The following is a 21838-nucleotide window of genomic DNA, read 5'->3' as shown; positions in this document are numbered from 1 at the left end:
AAAAATAGCAACCCCAGGAGTATTCCTTTAATTCTTTGGCTGGTGATGCTTAAGGATAATATGAGGGGAGGGGAATAAAATGAAAAAAAAAATTAACAGAAATGTTAAGGAAAAAACAAAAATCTGAAGGAAAGAAAATTGATCCCCCTTCAGGCTTTGAGGAAAATCTCAGAGCAGAGCAGACTCAGCAAGGTAGCAGGGACCTAACTCTGGCCTCTGGGCTCCACCTTTTCCCAAACACCCCAACCCAAGACCTGCACAGGCAGGTGATGTACTGTGAGACCCTTTGCCGCACAACTCAGGAGCACTCTGTGAATTAAACGCATATGTGTCCACTTGCCCAGCAGGCACCATAAGTCACATCGGCCACACCCATGAAAGACTAGCTTTGCATAGTGAAGAATACACCTGTAGTACAATCGTGCCTGGGCCAGAATCCCAGCTGGCACTTCCCTACAATGGGGCGTCCCTACTCAGCTACCTTACCCTCTGTGCCCCCATATCTTCTCCCTTACCCACGTGCCTGCTCAGTTGCTTCAGTCGTGTCTGACTCTTTTCAACCCTATGGACTGTAGCCCACCAGGCTCCTCTGTCCATGGGATTCTCCAGTGAAGAATGCTGGAGGGGGTTGCCATGCTTTCCTCCAGAGAATCTTCTTGACCCAGGGATCAAACTGGTGCCTCCTGTGTTGGCAGACAGATTCTTTACTGCTGAGCCACCAGGGAAGCCCCTTCTCCCTTGAACTGGGGTTACTAATAGAGCCAACCTCATGGGGTAAGACATGAAGTGGGATAATATCTATAAGAAACGTTAATCAGTGCCTATGCCTAGTACATATCAGAATTACTATTTTACAGCCTTTGTGAGCAAGTGGATTCATTGGCAAAGACCCCGATGCTAGGGAAGAGTGAAGGAAAAAAGAGAAGGGAGCAGCAAAGGATGAGATGGTTAGATACCATCACCAACCAATGGACATGAACTTGAGCGAACTCTGGGAGACAGTGGAGGACAGAGGAACGTGGCATGGGTGCTTGAGTCCGTGGGATGGCAAAGAGTCAGACACGGCTTACAGACTGAACAACAAAAACCACCATAAGGTATTTTTACTCTTATTGGGATCCTTGTCTTCAAGATGAGGAAATTGAGCAGCATAAGATGGACTCAGTTGCCAGAGTCGGGCAAATAGCAGAACTGGCATTTCGACCTAGCTTGGTAGATTCCCAAGCACAGGCTCCTAATCCCCACAGCATCCTCTCACACCACCAGAAAACACACACTACCCCAGACAGCAGAGGAGGTTTTTCAAAACCCTTGGCAAAAAAAATTATCGCTTGCATTGGGGTATTTTCAAGTTAAGAAGAGCAAAGCCACATCATGCAAACTAAAGAAGAGTTGGGGGGGGGGTGCAGAAATAAAATGTTCACAATATATTCTCTCAAGCTTATATAATTATGCAGATAAATGAAACCCTAGACCAGCATTTATCTGCCAGTTTCCACAGAGCAAATATAAGAGCAATCAAGGTCAAGACAATTGCTGAAATTGTCTTGATGGGATCTTTCTTGGACTGAAGCAGGAGATCAGCATTCCTCCAAACAGCCTAGGAACTAGTGTTCAACGGCCACTGGAATTGGCCTCCTTGTGAGCATCCCACAGAGTGCCACCTAGCAGTGGCCAGAGTGGTCATTAGTTTTCATCTGTACAATTCTTTTTCTGTCTGATCACTTGGCACTGGGTGTTGTTTAATCTGATTTGTAGTCACTTGATCCTGCCAGAACCTCACATTCTCAAAATATTTTAGAAAGGAAACGACATGGTTATAAAGTAAAAAATCTTAACCTTAAGATATTTTAAGAGAAGGTTGCTGAACGGAAAGGCAGTTTTCCATCCAGAAGGTGGTGGCAAAATGTACATTGACCTGAAACGTCTACTGGTAAAAGTAAACAAAGTAAACTCAACTGCAAATAAGGAAGAATTTCAACAATTCAGGAGAATTTTGACTCAGCTATTGAAGGGCATTGTAAAATAATTTCTGCTGTTTCTGTCCCCCAGAAAAAGCCTAGCCACAAAGGAAAAATCAGTTCAAATATATCACCAGAGCAGAAGGGTAATTCATTGTTGCTTCATTGCTTCCCTCAGTTTTTTTTTTTTCCCCTTCCTATTCTAAAAATAAATTCAACAGTGCTTTCTACAAGAACAAGTGGTTCCTTTATGTGGGGAGAGATTAAGTTGGTGTTATTTTTTTAGACTTGTTTTTTAAATTTTCAAGTCCCATCACTGAGATTAAAAAGATGTTTTGTAGATTCCATATTTCTTCCAGCACATTGAAGCCCCAAAACCCAGAATAAACCCCTGAGTGCTAAGCCAAGTTTATTATAAAGCCCACATCCTTGGCTCCAAATACTCCTGTGCTACCTTTGAGCCACTGAAGTGCACAGAAGTCTAAACAGTCTTCCAACTGGGGACAGACAATCCGTTATTATGGGCGCGTCTCTGATGACTCAGTGGTAAAGAATCCACCTGCAATGCAGGAGATGTACGTTCAGTTCCTTGGTCGGGAAGATTCCCTGGAGGAGGGCACGGCAACCCATTCCAGTACTCTTGCCTGGAAAATCCCATGGGCAGAGGAGACTGGCGGTCTATAGTCCATGGGGATTCAAAGAGTTGGACGTGACTGAGCACGCATGCATAATCCAATATTATATAGTAAACTGGATAGTATCTATACATCTGTGCATCTATCTATAGATCCTGAAAGAACTCAGAGGCAATAAATGACATCATAATGAACTTAGGAAAGGAATGCTCTTAAATTGCTTTATGTTCCCATTCTGTGAAACTAGTGTCACAGAAAAATAAACTCATTTTTTGTCACACACTGTCAGAGAAAGTATGTTCAGTAGTATCAGGAAAATGTTTACCCTTTAATGATTAGAGATAAATTACATAGCCAGGCCAATAATTTTGAAGACATATTCTGTCTATTGTAGGGATAACAAAGTTATAGGGGTTAAAGTGCAGTGAGCTACTCATGTTCAAATCCTGGCTTTACCATTGAATGTGATTATGGACTTGTTATAATTATTTTGTCAAACATAGTGAGGAGAGAGTTGTTTGAACATATTTGAATTCAATTCAGTTAAACAAATAGCTATTGAGTCCTTGCTATGGTCAAGAAATTGTGCCTGGTATTGCAGGCGTCTCAGAGATGAACAGGGCATGGTAATACTGTCCCAAAAACTTACTGAGAAGGGAGATGGGATAAAATACATAGAATCGTAACACAGTGGGTAAGAGAGACGTCCCATGAAAGAATCACCAATAGTTGCTCCAGGAATGAGAGTAGGACAAGCCTAGGTCGAGACAGAAGAATCAGTAGTAGTTTCAGCGGGGCAGTGGCTGTTAAGAACAAAAGCAAGAGGGTGATGAAGCTGATGGGAGGATGTGGAGGGCAGGACACTGCTTAGGAACATACATGCAGAAGCCAGAAAGAGTCAGGGCACGTTAAAAAAAAAAAATGAAGTGACCTGCTCTGGGAGAAATACAAAAATTGAGAGAAATAAACTGGAAACCTAAGTAAGCCACGGTCTGGAATGATGGGTGTAGAATTCTTGCTCAACTCCAAAAGCAATAAAAATGGGCAACATTCACCTATAATGTACCAAGCACCTCTGGAAGCTTCTAGAAAGAGATTAAATACTGGCTTAAACTCTAGATGCAAAGATAGTAACTCAATAGGAAGCAACCTTATGAGTTTTCTTGTGTGAAAAGAGCAGATTAAACTTTGAATGGAAATTTATAAATTAATTTACAATTTTTAAGAATGTATTGGAACTTTATCACATTTTACCAAGCAGCAGGCTTTCTGAAAGACCTTTTTTTTTTTTTTTTGCAGGAATTGAAATAATTAAATTGAAGATTCAGTGTACCTTTTCAATCATTTTATTAAAAAACTCATTCTGGTTTTCTCTGAGGGAGAGATAAACCACTGCTAAGGGAGTGGATAAATCTTCTTTTAAAAACTGTATTCACCATAAAATATATGACACTATTTCCAAGTAACACCTAACAGAAGCAGGTCACATTAAAAAAAAAAAAAAAAAAAAAAACTTGCCCTGTCATACTAGCCTTTTGTACTCTTTTCTATACCAAAGGTTAGGAGTATAAAGATGATTGAGATACAATCTAAAGCAGAAGAAAAATCACTTATAAACTAATGACTACAACACAGTAATGAAGGAATACACATCATGCTTGGGGAGGGGGGCGGGGGCGGGTAGGGAGAGAGGCAGGGCTTCACGTGGAGGTAATTGATTTGGATTTTGGAAGTGATGTGATTATCTGTTACTACTGATACTGTTTCTAGACCAAGGGAGCACTAGGTGTAAATGCTTGAAAATAAGGCCAGCAACATGTGGCTGTTTTCAGGAGAGTTAATGGTTTGGTGTATTTGGGTATCAGAAAGCTGGACACCAGAGAGGTCCCAATCCTCTGGGAGTCTAGAGATTATAGGTGTTTAAAGACACATCATAAACATCATAAATGGGTAAAGCAGTCAAGAGAGTGGAGGAAGGGGAGGAGAAGGAGCCACGAGAACTAAGGTATCATTCCATAGGAGCACTTAACATGTAAAGGGACCTTAATAATGGTTTCCTTAGTTATATTAATAGATGACGTGCATGCTCAGTCGCTTCAGCCCGACTCTGTGTGACCCCAGGCTGTGTAGCCCGCCAGGCTCCTCTGTCCTTGGGATTTCCCAGGCAAGAATACTGGAGTGGGTTGCCATTTCCTTCTCCAGGGGATCTTCCTGATCAGGAATCGAACCTGCATCTCTTGCATCTCCTGCACTGGCAAGAGGATTCTTTACCACTGTGTGCCGCTCAGGAAGCCCTAATTATAGGTGATATTCGAATGCAGTAATAGAGACAAGGCAACATAGGTAATATAGTACAATTGTAACTCTTTCCTACTTGTCTTAATAAAATGGAAGTGTTTATATATTATGACATCCTGAATCTTTACCAATAGCTTCCTGAATCAAATCTCTCCAGACCAAGAAAAAATATGCAAAGTTAAGTTGTTTTCTTGCAGAGAGCATTTTTTAGGCATTTGATATTTGAGGACCATCAATCCCATCTAAAGAGATTCTGTCCCTTCCCTCCAGGGGCTTAGAATCAGCATCAAACACATTAATACAGACAGGTATATTGGAATGCCACTAGGAACAAATGGAAACATTAAAGCAATACATGGATAGACAGGTAATTGCATTACGTAAAGGTCAAGTGTAAAGAGATTTATAGTGGAAGGAAGCAGGGTGCACTTAATCAGGGCAGAGATCAGGGACTACCTGTGGAAACAGGGCAGGTTGAGGGTAGAGTCACTTTCCTAATCAACCCTGGAAGATTTCATGGGAGGAGTAGGGATTTGGCAGCCACCATCAGCCTAACTTGGAGCTGAAGAGTCTCTTGCTATCTTGAAAATGTGTGATTTTTGAATTAGTGAATTGAAGGCTACGCATTATAATCCAGTCTAGTGAAGTGGGAGGATTCCTTTTCTCTCATCTTTGGCTCAGGGATCATTTTAAAAGGCCATCTCTCTCATGTGAGAGTGTTCTTTGAAAAAAAGTAAACTTCTAAAAGTGTATTAAAGATTGTAATGCCTAGTTTTACATCACATCTTAAATTTTGCCTACAAAATCAGATGTTGCTATTTTCCTTTGTGACCAATGTCCTTGACAATACTCAGGAACGAGAACTAACATTAAAGAAAACATTTTTCAGATCTCAAAGAGCCACGGGAGACATCTTGGTTCATTGTCTGGCTGAACTTTATCCTATCTAAAATTTATGAGCACGGAAACCCTTCAGATAATTAGAGTTAAGTTCAAACCCTCTGCCCACTGGGTCTTTTATAAAGAAGGAACATGTCAAGAAGAGGAGGAGATGCTTGGGTGACTTGACAAGTGTTCATTGGGTACTAAGATTTTAAAATCAGTCCTAAGGAGAGCTCATACTCTCTTTTGGCAGTACATTCAGGATCACTGGGGGAAATTTTTTTCACGTGAGATGAAATGCTCACTGTTCTAGAATTACATACAATTCCTCATGTCATATCTCCAGCGGAGGTTCTGAAAGAACTCTGAAGATACACAATTTGAAGATATTACATTGCCCTTCAATATTACCCTCTCCGGTCCTTTCATCTTGCTTAAAGATCTTATTTTCCAATCCTTTAATTATCTTTATGATCAAAACTGAAGTGCCCTTCCCTCTTTGTCTTGCCATGGAGGTAGCCGCTGGCTAGCATTAAGTCCTGTATTTATATTTTCCCATCCAAGGGCTCCCTTTCTTGTTTAAATCAAAATGTTGATGTTGACTCATCATATCTTTTGGAAAAGCAACAATAACAAAATGTAGCTTTGAACACATTTCAAAATAAGACACAGAGTGTACAAGTGAATTGGAGAAGGAAATGGCAACCCACTCCAGTGTTCTTGCCTGGAGAATCCCAGGGATGGCGGAGCCTGGTGGGCTCTCGTCTATGGGGTTGCACAGAGTCAGACACGACTGAAGCGACTTAGCAGCAGCAGCAGCAGCAGCAGTGTACAAGTGAACCAGAATTATCTTTCCTTTGTGTTTACTCTGGTCCCCATGTGGGCCCACTTCATGGGAAAGTAGGAGCCTTGATAATTTGTTTGCAGCAAACTATCACTTACCAAGGTAGTGATATTAACTCAGGTAAGCAACATGCTTGTTCCTTTCATCTCAGCAATTCCACACCTACTCACCTTGCAGTTGACTTTTCATAGAACATTAGTTTGCATTAAAAAAAATCCATTTAATTGCATTGGAAAAACACTTCACTGCCACGCTCCAGGCCGATACCATGTTGCAGCTGCTCCTATTTAAAGGATAATTGTAGCCTCCCTCTTCTACAAGGAACTAATTCTGATTTTGAAAGGATTTGTCCTCACAGTTTATCCTGATGAGAGAGGACTGGATTATTGCCGTGTGAAATAGCTGAATAGTCCTATTATGGCTATTATGCCACAAATGTTGTATATTGTTGAAGATCAAAGTACTGTACCAGACTCAATGGTGAGATGTACAAGCATGGCGCACTTCCCATATTATGTAAAAAATACTGCATTTTATGAGTCATTGAGTACCATGTGAGGTATCTGTGGACCCTCTATCATTTCCTTCAAACTTTCCTCATCATTCCAAAATCCTTTATTTTCTGGTTGAAAGGCTTCCAGTCTAGTCATTTCTCACTAGTCTCCCCAGGAAATAAACTTCAGTACTTTGTGTTCTCTTGTGGCATTATATTACGTATTGCATATCAGCCTAGTTTACATTTAAATTACTTTCGAAAAATAGTGAATGACTCTGGACAACACTAAATTCTAACTGGCAAGTTGAGAGAATGTAAACCTTTCCCAACAAAACCCTTAATGATGTTTTCTGAAACTTTAAAACATGTAGGACTCAGGACTGTAGGTTCTAAGGAGACAAGCATAGCTATTTCACCCCATAACCTTGTTAGGAAGGTCAATCTATATATGTGTGCATAATGAGATAGGTTAAAATAGAAGGTGGCCCAATGAAGTTCAAATGAATGGTCTTTTTAAAAAATGAGGATTTTCTTCTATAGGAGAGATTGAGGCATTAGCTTTGCAGGAAAACTCACCCTTCCATAAGAGGCCAGTGAAAGACTGAATATTAATTTGGTTATAAAGTATGGCATACTTCCATTTTAGCTTTAAAATCTGATATTTCAAAATGAATTCCTACAAGATGTTTTTCATAGTCGATCTATAGAGATAGTCTGTTGTGGTGGTGGTTGTTGTTTAGTTGCTAAGTCATGTCTGACTCTTTTGCGACCCTGTGGTGGACTATAGCCTGCCAGGCTCCTCTGTCCATGGGATTTCCCAGGCAAGAATACTGGAGTGGTTTGCCATTTCCATCTCCAGGGGATCTTCCTGAAAGAAAAACTAACTGCCCAAACTAACAAAAAATGTCCCTTAGGAAGTACCACTTTGTTGTTGAATAATTTCTAATAAAACTCTAATAGATCATGGATAGGATGAACTTTCTAGGGGATATTTTCCCTAAAGTAACACATCTTGTGTGTAATTTGGAGATATTACTTCAAGATTTAGGACTTAGCATAGTACAAAGAATCAGTAAACATAAAATGTGGTCAAGGAAAGCAACTGCAAATTTGAAAACATTACAATGTATGAAACCATAATTAAAATGATGATGGGTAATGTTTAGAGAACCAAATCAAATGCTAAGTGTGGTTTGTAATTACTGGTTAGGGTTTCCAATGTCATTTGTAAAACTAAATGAGACAGTGAAGTTAAATGTATTTTATATATGAGGACCAGGTCTATGATAGAGGAGGCATTTTATAAATTGCAGCTATCCATGTTATTACATCAATTCTAGTGGGGAGATGTTTTGCCTATAGACACATATTTTCTGGTGCACAGGCTCAGTTGCTCAGTCATGTCTGACTCTTTTGTGACACCATGGACTGTAGCCTGCCAGGCTCCTCTGTCCATGGGATTTCCCAGGCAAAAATACTGGACTGGGTTGCCATTTCCTTCTCCAGGGGATCTTCCCAACCCAGGGATCAAACCCACGTCTCCTGCATCACAGGCAGATTCTTTATCACTGAGCCACTTGGAAGCCTATTTTCTGGTAATGAGGTATGTAAAATTCCTAGTTCAGATGACCAAGTGGTAGTCTGAACTATTCAACAATTCACTCATGTTTTGTTGCCACAGTCTCTGAAAGGCAGCGCAGGTGATGGGATCCTGGGAGTCAGGGTCCCCAATGTCCGCTTGTGATTTTCAACCCCAAGAAAAATGCAGCCAGTCAATTTTATTTACTAAAATATTTAACATTCCCTCTCTGCCCATCTTATCTTTCCTTCTAGACCAACTGGCCTCAATCTTTTTAAAAGCTGAGAGCTTTTATTAAGTCCTATGCCGAGGCCCTACCCCAAATGAACTGAATCAGATTCTTTGCAGGAGGATCCCAAGCACAAGTATTTTCTGAAGCTTCTAAGGTGATTTCACTGAACAGACAGTACTGGAAACACTGTAAGACTCTAAAGTCATTTAAAGACGAAAGTGTTTTAAAGTAATTTGTTTTTATATGTTAACCTACACACAACATACAGCATAGTGCTTTCCCCCCCGCTCATAAACCTTTGATGCAGAATGCACACATGTGTGAATAAATGGACAAATAAATGAGTGCCTCACTGGAAGCTCAGTGGTAAAGAATCTGCTGCTACTGTAGGAGACTATGTAGGAGTTTGATCCCTGGGTCAGGAAGATCCACTGGAGAAGGAAATGGTAATCCACTCCAGTATTCTTGCTTGGGAAATCCCATGGACAGAGAGGCCCAGCAGGCTACAGTCCATGGGGTCACAAAAGTGTCAAGATATGACTTAGCGACTAACAACAACAAAAAGCCATGACATAGAGTTAAATGCCGCAGAAATTGAAAAGTAATGTAATGACTGGGCCGGAATTTGGGGGAGATTGGATATGTGTATACGTATAGCTGAGTCCCTTTACTGTCCACCTGAAACTATTACAACATTATTAACTGGCTAAACTCCAATATAAAATAAAAAGGTTTTCTTTTAAAAGTTATAATGATCCTCTACTATTTTATCTTTCAAATCAATAAGATTTACTCAGAGGTCTTGCTTTTCAAATTTCCCCAAGTTTTTCTTGGTGGAAGTGCACCCACCCATTTGGGACACGATCATGACCGATCCTGGGTGGAGCATTATCAAGAGAGTATTTTTTCAGATTGCACGGAGATGACACTCCTGGTCTACTCTCTATATATGAGTGATTAGAGCTAAGAACTTAAAATTTTTTTTGCCAACAGCTCAAATTCGCACCTGAGTTGGGAAAAACTTGATCTGCTTCCTGTCTTTCTCCTTTGCTCTTACACTACTAGGCATTCAACACTTCTGACGCCAGACGTGTGGGTTTTCTCCACATCAAGCAATTTTGTAACACCAGCTGGGTGTCCTACAATTGGACTCAATTCTGCCATTATGTACTTGGAGATAACATCAGAACCCACAGGGTAAGGGCTCAGACCCACAAGACTGTCCCCCAACACCCTGCCCCCCAAGACATACACACTTCCAGTTGCAAGTCTAGGTTGTTACTTGTGCTTCTTCTGTTTTTCAAACTTCAAACTTTTACTTTGTATTGGAGTACAGCTGATTAACAATGTTTTGGTAGCTGCAGGTGAATAGCTAAGGGACTCAGCCATACATATATATGTATCCCTTCTCCACCAACCCCCTCCCCCTTTATCCAGGCAGGCACATAACACTTTTTAAAAAAAGTATTTATTTCACTGTACCAGGTCTTAGTTACAGGACACAAGATCTTTGATCTTTGTTGTGGAATGTGGGATCCAGTTCCCTGCCCAGCGATGGAAATCAGGTCTCCTGCGTTGTGAACGCAGTCTTGAGCTACTGGACCGCCTGTGACCAATCAGTTATAAATCAGGGGTTCCTATGGCACCTCCTTGGGGTTGATTACTTTTCTGGAGTGGCTCACAGAACTCAGGAAAATGTTGGCTTACTGTCTATCAATTGATTATATAAGGGTATAATAAAGGACACAGAGGAACAAATAGATGGAAGACCTACAGAGGGCAAGGTATGAGAGAGGCCAGCACCTCTACTGTTCACCACTTTGGAAGCTCTCTGAACCCTGACCTTTGGGATTTTTATGGAGACATCATCACATATGACCGATCAACCACTCCTTGAAGGATCTGGAAACACAGAGGTTCTTCTGAATCCAGTAGAGAAAAATTCTTTTATCTTACAGTTCTCTCTCCGTATACCAATTCACACCGTGTTAATCTGGCGGTAGAGAGGAAGCTGTATTCTTGCCACGTAAAATATGATGAGGGAAGAAAGAAAACAATAACAAGATGAAAATGATGTAAGAAATATAAAGCAATGCCTAACAAAATGTTCCTAAAGGAGCCATGTATAGACCTCAAGGGATGTTCATTTTATCCTTCCTTATACTAGACAAACCTAGACAAACCTAGACAACATATTAAAAAGCAAAGACATCACTTTGCCAACAAAGGTCCGTAGAGTTAAAGCTGAGGTTTTTCCAGTAGTCATGTATGGATGTGAGACTTAGACCATAAAGAAGGCTGAGTGCTTAAGAATTGATGCTTTCAAGCTGTGGTGTTGGAGAAGACTCTTGAGAGTCCCTTGGACCGAAAGGAGATCAAACAAGTCAATCCTAAAGGAAATCAACCCTGAATATTTATTGGAAGGACTGATGCTGAAGCTGAAGCTCCAATACTTTGGCTACCCGATGCTAAGAGCCAGTTCATTGGAAAAGATCCTGACGCTGGGAAAGATTGAAGGCAGGAGTAGAGGATAGAGGAGGAGATGGGCATCACTGACTCAACTGGCATGAGTTTGAGCAAGCTCTGGGAGTTTGGTGATGGACAAGGAAGCCTGGCCTGCTGCAGACCACGGGGTGGCAAAGAGGCAGACACGACTGAGCGACTGAACATCAACAACAACAACGCAGCCTTAGCCTTCGCTAACCCTGCAGTGGGGCAGAGACCAGGGGAAGGTGAGGGCTGGAGGCAGAAACCAGCAAGAGAACGGAGACTCTTACAGCCCATCCATCCTGCCTTCCCTCGGGGTCCCTGGGACAGAAGACCAGTTAGAGCGCGCAGAGGGTTGGCGCTCCCCGAGGGTTCCTGGCCCCCACAGTGGTGCAGGCAGGAGCAGTCACCTCCACCCAAGAGCGGGAACTGGGATAGGGAGCGAACGCTGGGTGGGGATGGCCGCGCGGCTAGAGGTGCTGGGCGCCAGAGAGAGGTGGGGACGGCCGCAGCGGGGGCGGCGGGAGCGGGGCGGGGCCGGGGGCGGGGCCGCGGAGCGGGATGGGCCACAGCGCCCCCTGGCTGCGTGCTCCCCGCCGGGCCCCGTGGCCGCCTCGGGCTTGGGCTCGCCGGCCCCTTTGTGTGCGTCGCGCCGCTGCCAGGAGACCGCGGCCCGGGCGCAGCGGAGGCTTCCCGGGGCCCAGACGCGCTTTCCTGGTCCTTCTCCGCTCCACCCTCCTCCGGCCCCCGGCCCCGAGCGTTCGCCATTGGGCCGCCAGCAGCCCGCGTCCCGCCGCGCACCCCACCCCACCGGGCCCGGGGCGCTCACCGCCCCCCTCTACACACCACACACACCACACACACACACACACACACACACACACACACACACACACACACACACACACACACACACACACACACACACACACACACACACACACACACACACACACACACACACACACACACACACACACACACACACACACACACACACACACACACACACACACACACACACACACACACACACACACACACACACACACACACACACACACACCGCCCTGTCCCCCTCTCCGGTCCTCCCCACCCCATTCCAGGCCTCCAAGGTGGAGAAAATAAACTCCAAGCAGAGCAACTCAGAGACTTCAATAAAACGCCCAGGACCTAGAGCCCGAGCGCGTGTGCCGGGCGGCGAGGGGCGCGGGAGGCGGGGAGGGGACGCGGGCGGGGGGACAATGAGCGCATGAAGTTACCTGCCCGGCGGCGGAGCGGGCTGCGCGCTCGGCGCCGACGGGTGCGCGCCGCGGCTTGGGGGAGAGTTGAGCGCTTTTCCCCCCTCTTTTTTTTTTTTCTTTCTTTTTTTTTTTTTCCTCCTCTTCTTCTTAAACAAACCACAAACGGATGTGAGGGAAGGAAGGTGTTTCTTTTACTCCTGAGTCCAGACACCTCTCTCTGTTCCGTCTAAGCTTGTTTTGCTGGACACTTTTTTTTTTTTAAGGCACAGAAAAGGAGTTTGCTTGATGTGAGAGTGAAATGGACGTAAGATTTTATCCACCTCCAGCCCAGCCCGCCGCTGCGCCCGACGCGCCCTGTTTGGGACCCTCTCCCTGCCTGGACCCCTACTATTGCAACAAGGTGAACGCTCTGCTTTTGTTTCCGCCGCGTTCTGGCTGCTTGGTCCCGGGAGGGGGGCGGCGGCAGACCCGCCGGCCGGCCGCGGAGGCCGGTCTCCCGGGCGCGCTCGGTTCGCAGCCCCGCGGCTGCCGGGGCGTGCGCTCGGGGAGTCAGTTTTGCGGAGCAGCTCCCGGCTTTGCCCTGCACCGCAGTGGTGCGGAAAGTGACGCGCTTTGCTCCATCGTTCCCTTCCCGTTGATCGCGACTCAGTAGCCCTGCCTAGGGTTGCCACGGGCGCTGGGGGGGGGGGGGGGGGAGAAATTAAGAAAGATCCGCAGAATACTTTGGGGGGTGTGTCTGGGGTCCCGGAACGCAGGCAGAGAGAGAATTCCGTTGATTTTCTCGTTTCCCCTTCTCCCTCCTTCGCTCCTGTGCGGGCTGTGGGGGCTCGTGGCACCGCTTCCCGGCCCGGGATTAGTTGCCAGGGGAGCCGCTGGGAGTCGGGGTGCCGGGGACCCGGAGACGCCCCCCGCCAGGGAACGGCGCTCCGCAACTCTTTTGTTTTCCCGAAGCCGATCGGCGGCAGAGCCCAGTGTCCGGGCTCGGGTCTGCAGGCCGGGGTGCCGCGGGAGCGCCGGGTCCCGGGGACAGCTCCCGCCCGGAGGTGCGCGCAGAAACCGCGAGTTTGTTAGGAACTGGGCGGGCGCGCCGCGTTCATGTTCGGAGCAGCAGTAGTCGCTGCGGGACGCGAACAGGTCCCGAACTGGACTGTACCCGAAGCCCGGGGACCTCAGGTGCCCAGGCCGCGGGGGCCCGGGGCGAAGCTGGCCGGGAGAGTGAGCGGGGTTTCTGCGGAGCTCCGCTTGTCCCAAGGATGGAACAGTCTGTGGGTACATAGGAAGGGGGCGACTCCTAAGCTTTCCCGAACTCTCACCTCCCGGAAGGAGGACGCGTGGGGGACCAGGTCCGAGAGCAGCCGCAGGGCCACGGCTGTCCTCGCCTCGGGCTTTTTGACAAGTCTAAGCAGTCCCGCCCGGTGAAACGTGGCGGGGAGAATTGAGTTCTCTGAGACTCTGGGCGAGCGGTTTAGACGCCCAGCTCCCTCTCGGTGGACACCGTGCCTCTGCCAGCAATTCCGTGTCGGCCTCTCGGTGAATTCCACTGGATAGAGCGTTGGGACTGGTAACATTTGCCCGGTGGCGAGTTATCATCAAGCAGCTATTTTACGTGATCCGGAGGTACTTAGCGCGTTTCAACCTCAGCCCCCGGGCCCCAGCACGCTGCAGACTCGCAACTCCGAGTCCTGGTCGGTCCAGGCGCGCGCGCACGCGCGCGCGCGCACACACACACACACAGACACACACACTCACACTCACACTCCAGACACCCTCCAGACACACACCCCACAGAGCTGTGAGTTATCTCATCCCGCGGAGAAGTTCCCTGATGCCCTGTGTACAGTGTGTAAGACCAACGTGTGTGTGTTGATGATGTCTAGGCAAGTTAGAAACCAGAGGAATCTAGTCTTGGGCAAGGTAGAAGGGCTTTTCATCCCGCAGGAAGCAGCTCTGTAGCTAGGGACAAGTTGGAGGGTAAGGGAACTTTGACCAGAGAAGTTTCTGTGATGAAGTTTCATTATTTGTTGGTAACATAGCTCTTTTACTCTAAAGTCTGGTTTGCCTTAACAAGGAGGTGTTTTGTGTATGTAACATTTTATTTTTGCATATAACACGACTACTGACAAAAATAATAGAAAGGCAGCATCATTCTTGATAGCAAAGACCTATTCCGCAGTAGTAATTGGAACCAAAAGGTCAGAAACATTTTGTCACTGAAACTGGACAAATCTTATTAAGTTTATCTGTGGTTTTATAATGTCTTAGATACACATTTCACTCGTCATTCTACTGATAGGAGGGTCAGATTTAATTTGAAAGTTAAATGCTTTGGAAAATCAAGAATTGGTCCAATATATTAAATCATTTTCCAATTAAGTGCTTTAAATAATTTTAGTGGGTTGTACTGTGCATTGAATAAGTTAATTTAGAAAGTCTTAAGAATTTTTTTTTTACTAGCTCATTGAAGTTCCTTTTAAGTCACCCCATGTACGGGGAGCAAACTGTTCTTTTTAAATGCAAATTAGCCACCCTTTCTATAGACTGGATGCAAGTCTTCTATTTTACTTATTCAGGGAATAATGGATTTTTAAAGATGCACAGTCATAAGATACACTTTTCATAGTAGGAAGAGACTTCATGGAAATGTTTGCCTCAGGATGTCTGCTCCTGCCCTTCTCTGGGTAGCAGTCTATCAACTATATTTGTCACTCATTCTTGATTATATTTAGAGTACTGAGTAGATTTGCTAGGCCCCAGAAAGCCCTGGCACTAATGTTTTCTACTCCACCGTGATTAGCATTGGCACAAAATTTCTGTCCGGTTCCACAGTTTGAGCTGCTTACAGTGTAGTCAGCCAGTGTTCATTTTTGCAGTGACTCAAGTAGATTTGCAGGGATCTGAAAGGTGGACAGAAGTTTGAAAGAGGTGAAATAATCTTTATCTACATTAGTAAAAACAAGTCAGCTCTGACTCCCCCCAAAGAGAGAAGATTGCAAAGTAAACCTTGTCTCTTTCAGAGGTGTCACTAGTGTGTAGTTGATTACACGAAACAGTCACTTTGTCAGGCTATTTGTTTTCAGTAGGATGATAAGATCATAAATTACTAATTGTCTTTATTTGAAATCTGTCGACACTTTACTGAAGTCAGTGTGCTAAATCCCAGCAGAAACCAGTATCTTTCTGTGCTTCAGCACCACACACTGTGACTAGACTTTCTCCAGTGACATTATTTTTTTCAATGTCAGGAGAGACCCTAATCCAGAAAATGAATATCCTCTTCCTGGAGCTTTTCTAAACTAAAACGAGGTTGTTTTACTTTGCTGACATTCTCCAGCACTGCTGCTCTATAGATTGCCAAAACACTACTTATATTGTTCAGTTAATAAACTCTGGAGGGGCAGTTTTTTGGAAAACAGTTTAATTTAGTATCGCTCTGTTGCAAGAACACGTTCGGTTATGAGCACATCATCAGGCAGAGTGGCCTCTGTTTTCACAGAGCCCATTGGGGGAGAAAAGTGAGAACAATACATCGATGTTAGTTATGGCAACTGTGCGAAGCGTCTCTTCTTATACAAACAGCCAGAACTGGATGGCATGTTGCTGTATTTAGGTCAGCCTTTGAAAGAGCAGTGTAACTCGTAGACTGGACAGGAACATGTAGGCTCAAAGTAACACTGTTTACCTCTGGCAACTTAAAGCATGGCTTTGTTTGAGACTTTGAGAGATGGGTACCATACTGGAGTTTCATCTGATGAAGGCTATTTTAAGTAACATTGTATCCCTTAATTGAACTGAATATTACCAAAAGAAATTGGATTATAGGCACTCCCAATTGGAGTTCAGTAGTAAAATAGAGTCCTCTTTTTTGTTCTAGTTGAAGATGTCAGAACATTAGTTTAAATATATACCCACAGAGTAATAACAGTTCCTTTCAGTTTCTAGTGCAGTGTCATTTCTGAAGATTGTTTTCACTGATTTTATGCTAAATTGGGACAAAGAAGTGGCACTTTTTCATTTCTGCAATGATGTGATGTGTTCAGTTATTGCTCAGTATCTGCCCACATAAGGAGTAGTAATACAATTATGTTATGACATGGCTAATGACAGGGATGCTGACCTCTGCCAGCAGTGGGAGAGGAAATAATGGTCTTTACTGTTCTCAGCGGTTGCTTTTGTGGAATCAGGCCCTGAATCTTTCTTTGACTGATTTAGACACAAGGAAGTTCATAACACAAACCCATGCTTAATACTGGCTGTATACAGAGTGAAAAATAATGGGCGTTTGGAATATTGGGCTTTTGTCATTGAAATGAGGAAGGAAAATGTATCATCTTTTCACATAAACATAGGAGGAAGAACCTGTTTGTGATGAACTCTCACTTAAAATGTCAGATCTAACAGTAGACATTTGATGACTTCTGAGAAAAACAAGATTCATTGTCATCTCTGCAGAATCTCCTTCAAGCTTATTTTCCTGTTTAGAGTATTATGTGTTTTCTTTAATGTGGCAAAACTCACCCTTCCTAAAATACAGGATTTGCAAGCACATTATGATGGAGTCATTATTTCTGCTTTAATAACTGTAAGAAAAAGGAGGAGGAGGGGAGAGAGGAGGGAGGGGGAGGATTATAAGCAATTTAGAGCATCATGCTTGGTTAGTTCCTTCCCTACCCCCATAACTTCTAGGACTTTGGGAAATTCATAGTTTGAACATCATTAGTGTAATTAAAACTCCCGTGGGAGTTTTATTAAGCTGGCATCTTTTGTAAGTTTTGAGGTCTTTAAATATGTTTTAACTAAATTTATAGGTAAGAGCTTTGAGCTAAGCAATCATATGGTTTTGGCCACTAAGTCAGATGTCATACTAAAACCTCAAATGTAGCTATTAATATCTTGATTTTGTGGGATATCTCAGTGTCATAAACTCCAATTTTAAATGTCTATGCAAAAATTTTAGTTTTGAGCTTTGGAGCTCATAATGTTATTTTTAAAATAGTTTACATTATTTACTATTCTCACATTTTACCATTTATTTTAAAATTACTGCGTGATGATATTAAGGAGCATTTTGATATTTCTCTTAGCTGGGAAAACTAAACTAATACTTAAATATTATCTCATCAGCTGCTTATTGTTGTTTTTATAAGTGACGTGATTGCAAGGGACTGAGAACGGAGAAAAATGTTAGGCACTTGAATCTGAAAGAAGCAGGGAAAGTTCCAAGTTAACAGTGGTTTTCTTAGGACCAGAATGGGTCTCAAATGTTGGTTTTGGTGTGTGGGGCTATGTCTTGTGGTCATACTTTTTTTGTGTGATGGGCTCAATTCAAGAAGGGGTAGGTTAGGGGGCTGGGGCAGTGGGCACAGAGGAAACCTTACCATGAAAGATGACTTATTCTCGTGCTTTCCAACATTTTGCTAACTTACTAGAAAGCTGAAAAAGACCTGGGGATATTTCTCTACTACTGGAGATCCTCCTATCTTGATGGAAGCCTGCCCTCAGCATCTGGTCTGTCTTTGTGTCTGGTGCTTTCTCCCTACCTCCTCCTCATCCCCTTCCCAAACACTCCCAGTCCTGGAACAACTCCCCCTCCCCTGCTTTTCTCCTTCCCAGTCTGGGTCTGAACGTGGACGGTTTATATTTTCTCACCTGAACGCCCTCTGCTCAGATCCTTGGCTCACCATTGTGTTCATCTTGGCCGCCTTTGGTGCCTATCTTCATTGTCACCATTGCCATCAAAGCCGTGTTAGTAAGTCCATCCTTCTCCCAGTACTTGACCTTTTTGGGGCACAGAAATTGGAAACTTCCAGTCCGTAGGCCCAGGTCCACTTCTTAGGTCCACAACTAGGCTGCTGTCCTTTTCCCCAGCTGAGTGGATGACCTAGGGTCATAGAATAATAGACTAAGAAAACAGATGTGATTCTGAGAGGAAAGCCATGGTGGGTATTTCTAAGCTCTCACTGTTCCTTTCTTCTAGCACATTTTAGGCACAGTGTATCTAGAGCTTGGGATCAGCTCCTTGAATATCCCTTATCAGTGAGAAATCTTAATTTAGACTCTAAAATAGTATGAAAGTGGGACTATGATCTTCTGATCTTTAGTTGCACGTGGTAAGTTAGGTAGTTACACTTATAGTGATTATATGGGTTGGCATGTTTATGTGTTCTCATCAGCATGTACATAGATAACTAAGATGGGAATGGTTGGAAATGAAGAACCTATTTAATCACTTTTAGGTAACTTGTCATCCTCCATCTTAGCTTATCCAAAGGTGAATCTCAAGGTTTCTGAGAAGTCATAAGGTAGAATATTTAACTTTTATTTTTCAAGGAAAAGTAATGTACTTATCATGACTCAATGAACTGTTATGAACAATTGCATTTTAAAAATATTGGATCAACTGTTAAAGATAAAACTTATGTTGTATATAGCCAAATATAAGAATCTAACATGTATATCTTTAGGAGAAAACAACATTGTGATACACCATAATTATAAATACTGGTGGGCCCCAAAGACATAGTTATAATCTTGGCTGCAAGAAGCTTCCCAATGAAGCATCTGAATGTATGAAAGCTGCCTTGTTTAACTGAATTTAAACAAAATTTTAACATGGGAATGTTTACTTTTACCAGTCTTAAAGATAGTTTCTTTTTTCTTATTTATTTCCGTTTTCATGTTATTAATATACATCAGCTTTCCATGGGCTTCCCAGGTGGTGCAGTGGTAAAGAATCCACCAGCAATGTAGGAGATGCTGCTTCAATGCCTGGGTTGGGAAGATCCCCTGGAGAAGGAAATGACAACACACTCCAATAATCTTGCCTGGAGAATCCTGTGGACGGAGGAGCCTGATGGGCTATAGTCTATGGGGTCGCAAAGAGTCAGACACAACTGAGCATGCATGCACGCAGCTCTCCATGTATGCAGGTTCTGCACTGGCAAGTCAACCAACTTCAGACAGAAAATATTTGGGTGGGGGCGGTATGGAGAATCCCAGAAAGTTTCAGAAAACAAAACTTGAATTTGCCCTGCACCAGCAGCAACTATTTACATATCATTTACATAGTGCCTACAGCTATTAGCATAGCATTTACATTGTATTAGGCATTATAAGTAATCCCGAGATGATTTAAAGTAACAGAGGATGTATGTAGGTTACATGCAAATACTGTATCACTTTATATAAGGACTTGAGAAACTTCAGATTTTGGTATCCGAGGGGAATTCTGGGCCCAGGCCTCTGAGGAGGCCCAAGAACAACTATTATTCAATTGACCATTTTCTTTGAAGATGTACTTCCCAGAATCAGATAGCCTGTGGTCTCCAAGGGCCAGCAGTAGATAGTGAATTGTGTTAAATGGACTGTCCTGCTAGGAAAGCAACCTACCAAGATGCTACAGCATATATCTACCCTAATGAAGTTGAGCATTTTTTTGTTTTAAACCATGCATGCCAAGTTTCATCCTAAAGAGTAATTTCTCATTAAAAACAGTTGAGTTATAAACTGCTTAGAAATGTGGTTTATAATGGAAGTGCCAACAGACTGTTAATTATAGCAGTTCTTCCATAAAACTTTGAGACATGGAATTCACATTAACCTGAAATGAGTCTTTCCTGGTTATAACATGTTCCTCCCTATAGCATTCATTTTGAAAATGAGAATGTTATATTGCTCTGTGCCTGGATGCAGCAAAAAGATCGGAGGAGGGGTGATGCCAGAAAGAAACCCCCTGTTCTATCAAGAGGTACTGATATTTCCCCAGATCTCTTTATTTGATCTACAGTGAGAGTTTGCCTGACTTTTAAAATCTATCTTCAGATTTCCATTGTATTTATGAAACATCATCACTGATTTATTTTTATGCTAACAAAGGTCATGAAACCCGTGTCACTCTCAATGCTTTTCTGTTTGTCCATTTTTCACTTTGGAGTATTTAATGGTTCAGCTTTAGCCAAGTATTTATTGGTTTTCATTCTTGAGTTATGTGCTTTTATGAAGCTGTTTTGAAAGGACTCCTAAATAAACTAGTGCCATGGTTGGTTGGTAACAAGCTTTGCTAGTGGCCAAGAAAATATAAGTGTTTTGAGTTACTATGTGGGCTTATAAGTTACGTGTATCTGATCCACAGTTATAACACTATCAGTTGCTGCATGGAATACTTGTCCATTCAAGTTTTGAGCCCCTCTCTGGAAGTTAGTTACCTGGTAGAGAAATTGGCATGCAGGCACGCATGCACATGTGTGTGTGTATGTGTTGAGTGAGCATGTGTTTTACTGTGTTTCACATTGTCCTGGATATATTTCTTCCCATAAATGCCTGAGAGTTTACCATAAGTGGCAGAATCGCTGTACAACAACAAAGGCAATCATACTAGCTAGCAGGAATGCCTCATTACCACTCCTTTTTAAGAAACCTAGCCATATTTCACATGTGACAGTTTTTCACCATGATAGGGCTTTAATTGGGCAAATTATACCTTAATAAGACTAAAGAACTGGATCTTTTCTGAGGAAAACCCTAGGCCTCTCTGAAGAAAAGACTTGTTGAAGATTTCAGATAAAACCTGAGCTCTTGAACCTGTGTTGACTTACCCCCTAGGCAAAATAAATATAACCCTGAAAGGATATGGTTCCCTCTACTTGTTTCCCATTCTGTTTAGAAGCCTGACTCTGTTCTATGTCTGGTAAAAGTTCTGATGACTAAAAATCTTTCATCCACCTGTGTCCCAATCTTGCCTGCATCCACTAGAGGAAATAACTTATGTTTGTATCAAGGCACCCTTAGGAGCCTCAAGGGGTCAACAGCGGTAGATTATTTTGAAACCATGTGAGAAAAGATGTTCAAAAATTCAAGCCATGATAGACCTTAGAAAAATACTGTATTCTAAGCCCATTTCTTCTATTTCTGCTACCTTAGTGGAATGACTTTTTCTCCCAAAGTCGTAGATTAGTGATTCTTTCAGGAAAGGAGCAAAAGGAATAACCTTTCTAGCGGGTCAGAGGTGAATTGGGGAAAATGAGGTGTGTGTCTGTACAGCCTGTAATCTCCTTCTCTCAGATATTGATAAGCCCCCAGGGAGTGTCTTTTTCGCTTTCTACATTGTGAGTCAGTGCACCTAATGAGAGATGTTAGGATGGAATCTGTTGTCTATGGTGCAGTGCAAGGAGATAAAATAAAGTT

The 21838-nt window shown here is 43.3% G+C and overlaps 1 protein-coding gene across 1 annotated transcript in view; it reads left to right on the top strand.

Annotated features, from left to right (window-relative positions):
• Nucleotides 1-12444: 12444 nt before the first annotated feature.
• The window catches only part of TOX (thymocyte selection associated high mobility group box), a 308791-nt gene continuing 299397 nt past the window's right edge, over nt 12445-21838 (top strand). Inside the window, exon 1 of the mRNA XM_069600073.1 lies at nt 12445-13058. Coding sequence (XP_069456174.1) covers nt 12957-13058 — 102 coding nt within the window. The 5' untranslated portion in view covers nt 12445-12956. The remainder of the gene's footprint in view (nt 13059-21838) is intronic.

Source organism: Ovis canadensis, chromosome 9, assembly GCF_042477335.2.
Source record: "Ovis canadensis isolate MfBH-ARS-UI-01 breed Bighorn chromosome 9, ARS-UI_OviCan_v2, whole genome shotgun sequence".
Lineage (NCBI taxonomy): Eukaryota > Metazoa > Chordata > Mammalia > Artiodactyla > Bovidae > Ovis > Ovis canadensis.
Note: the sequence above shows the minus strand (reverse complement) of the source record. Positions and strands in the feature narration are given on the sequence as shown.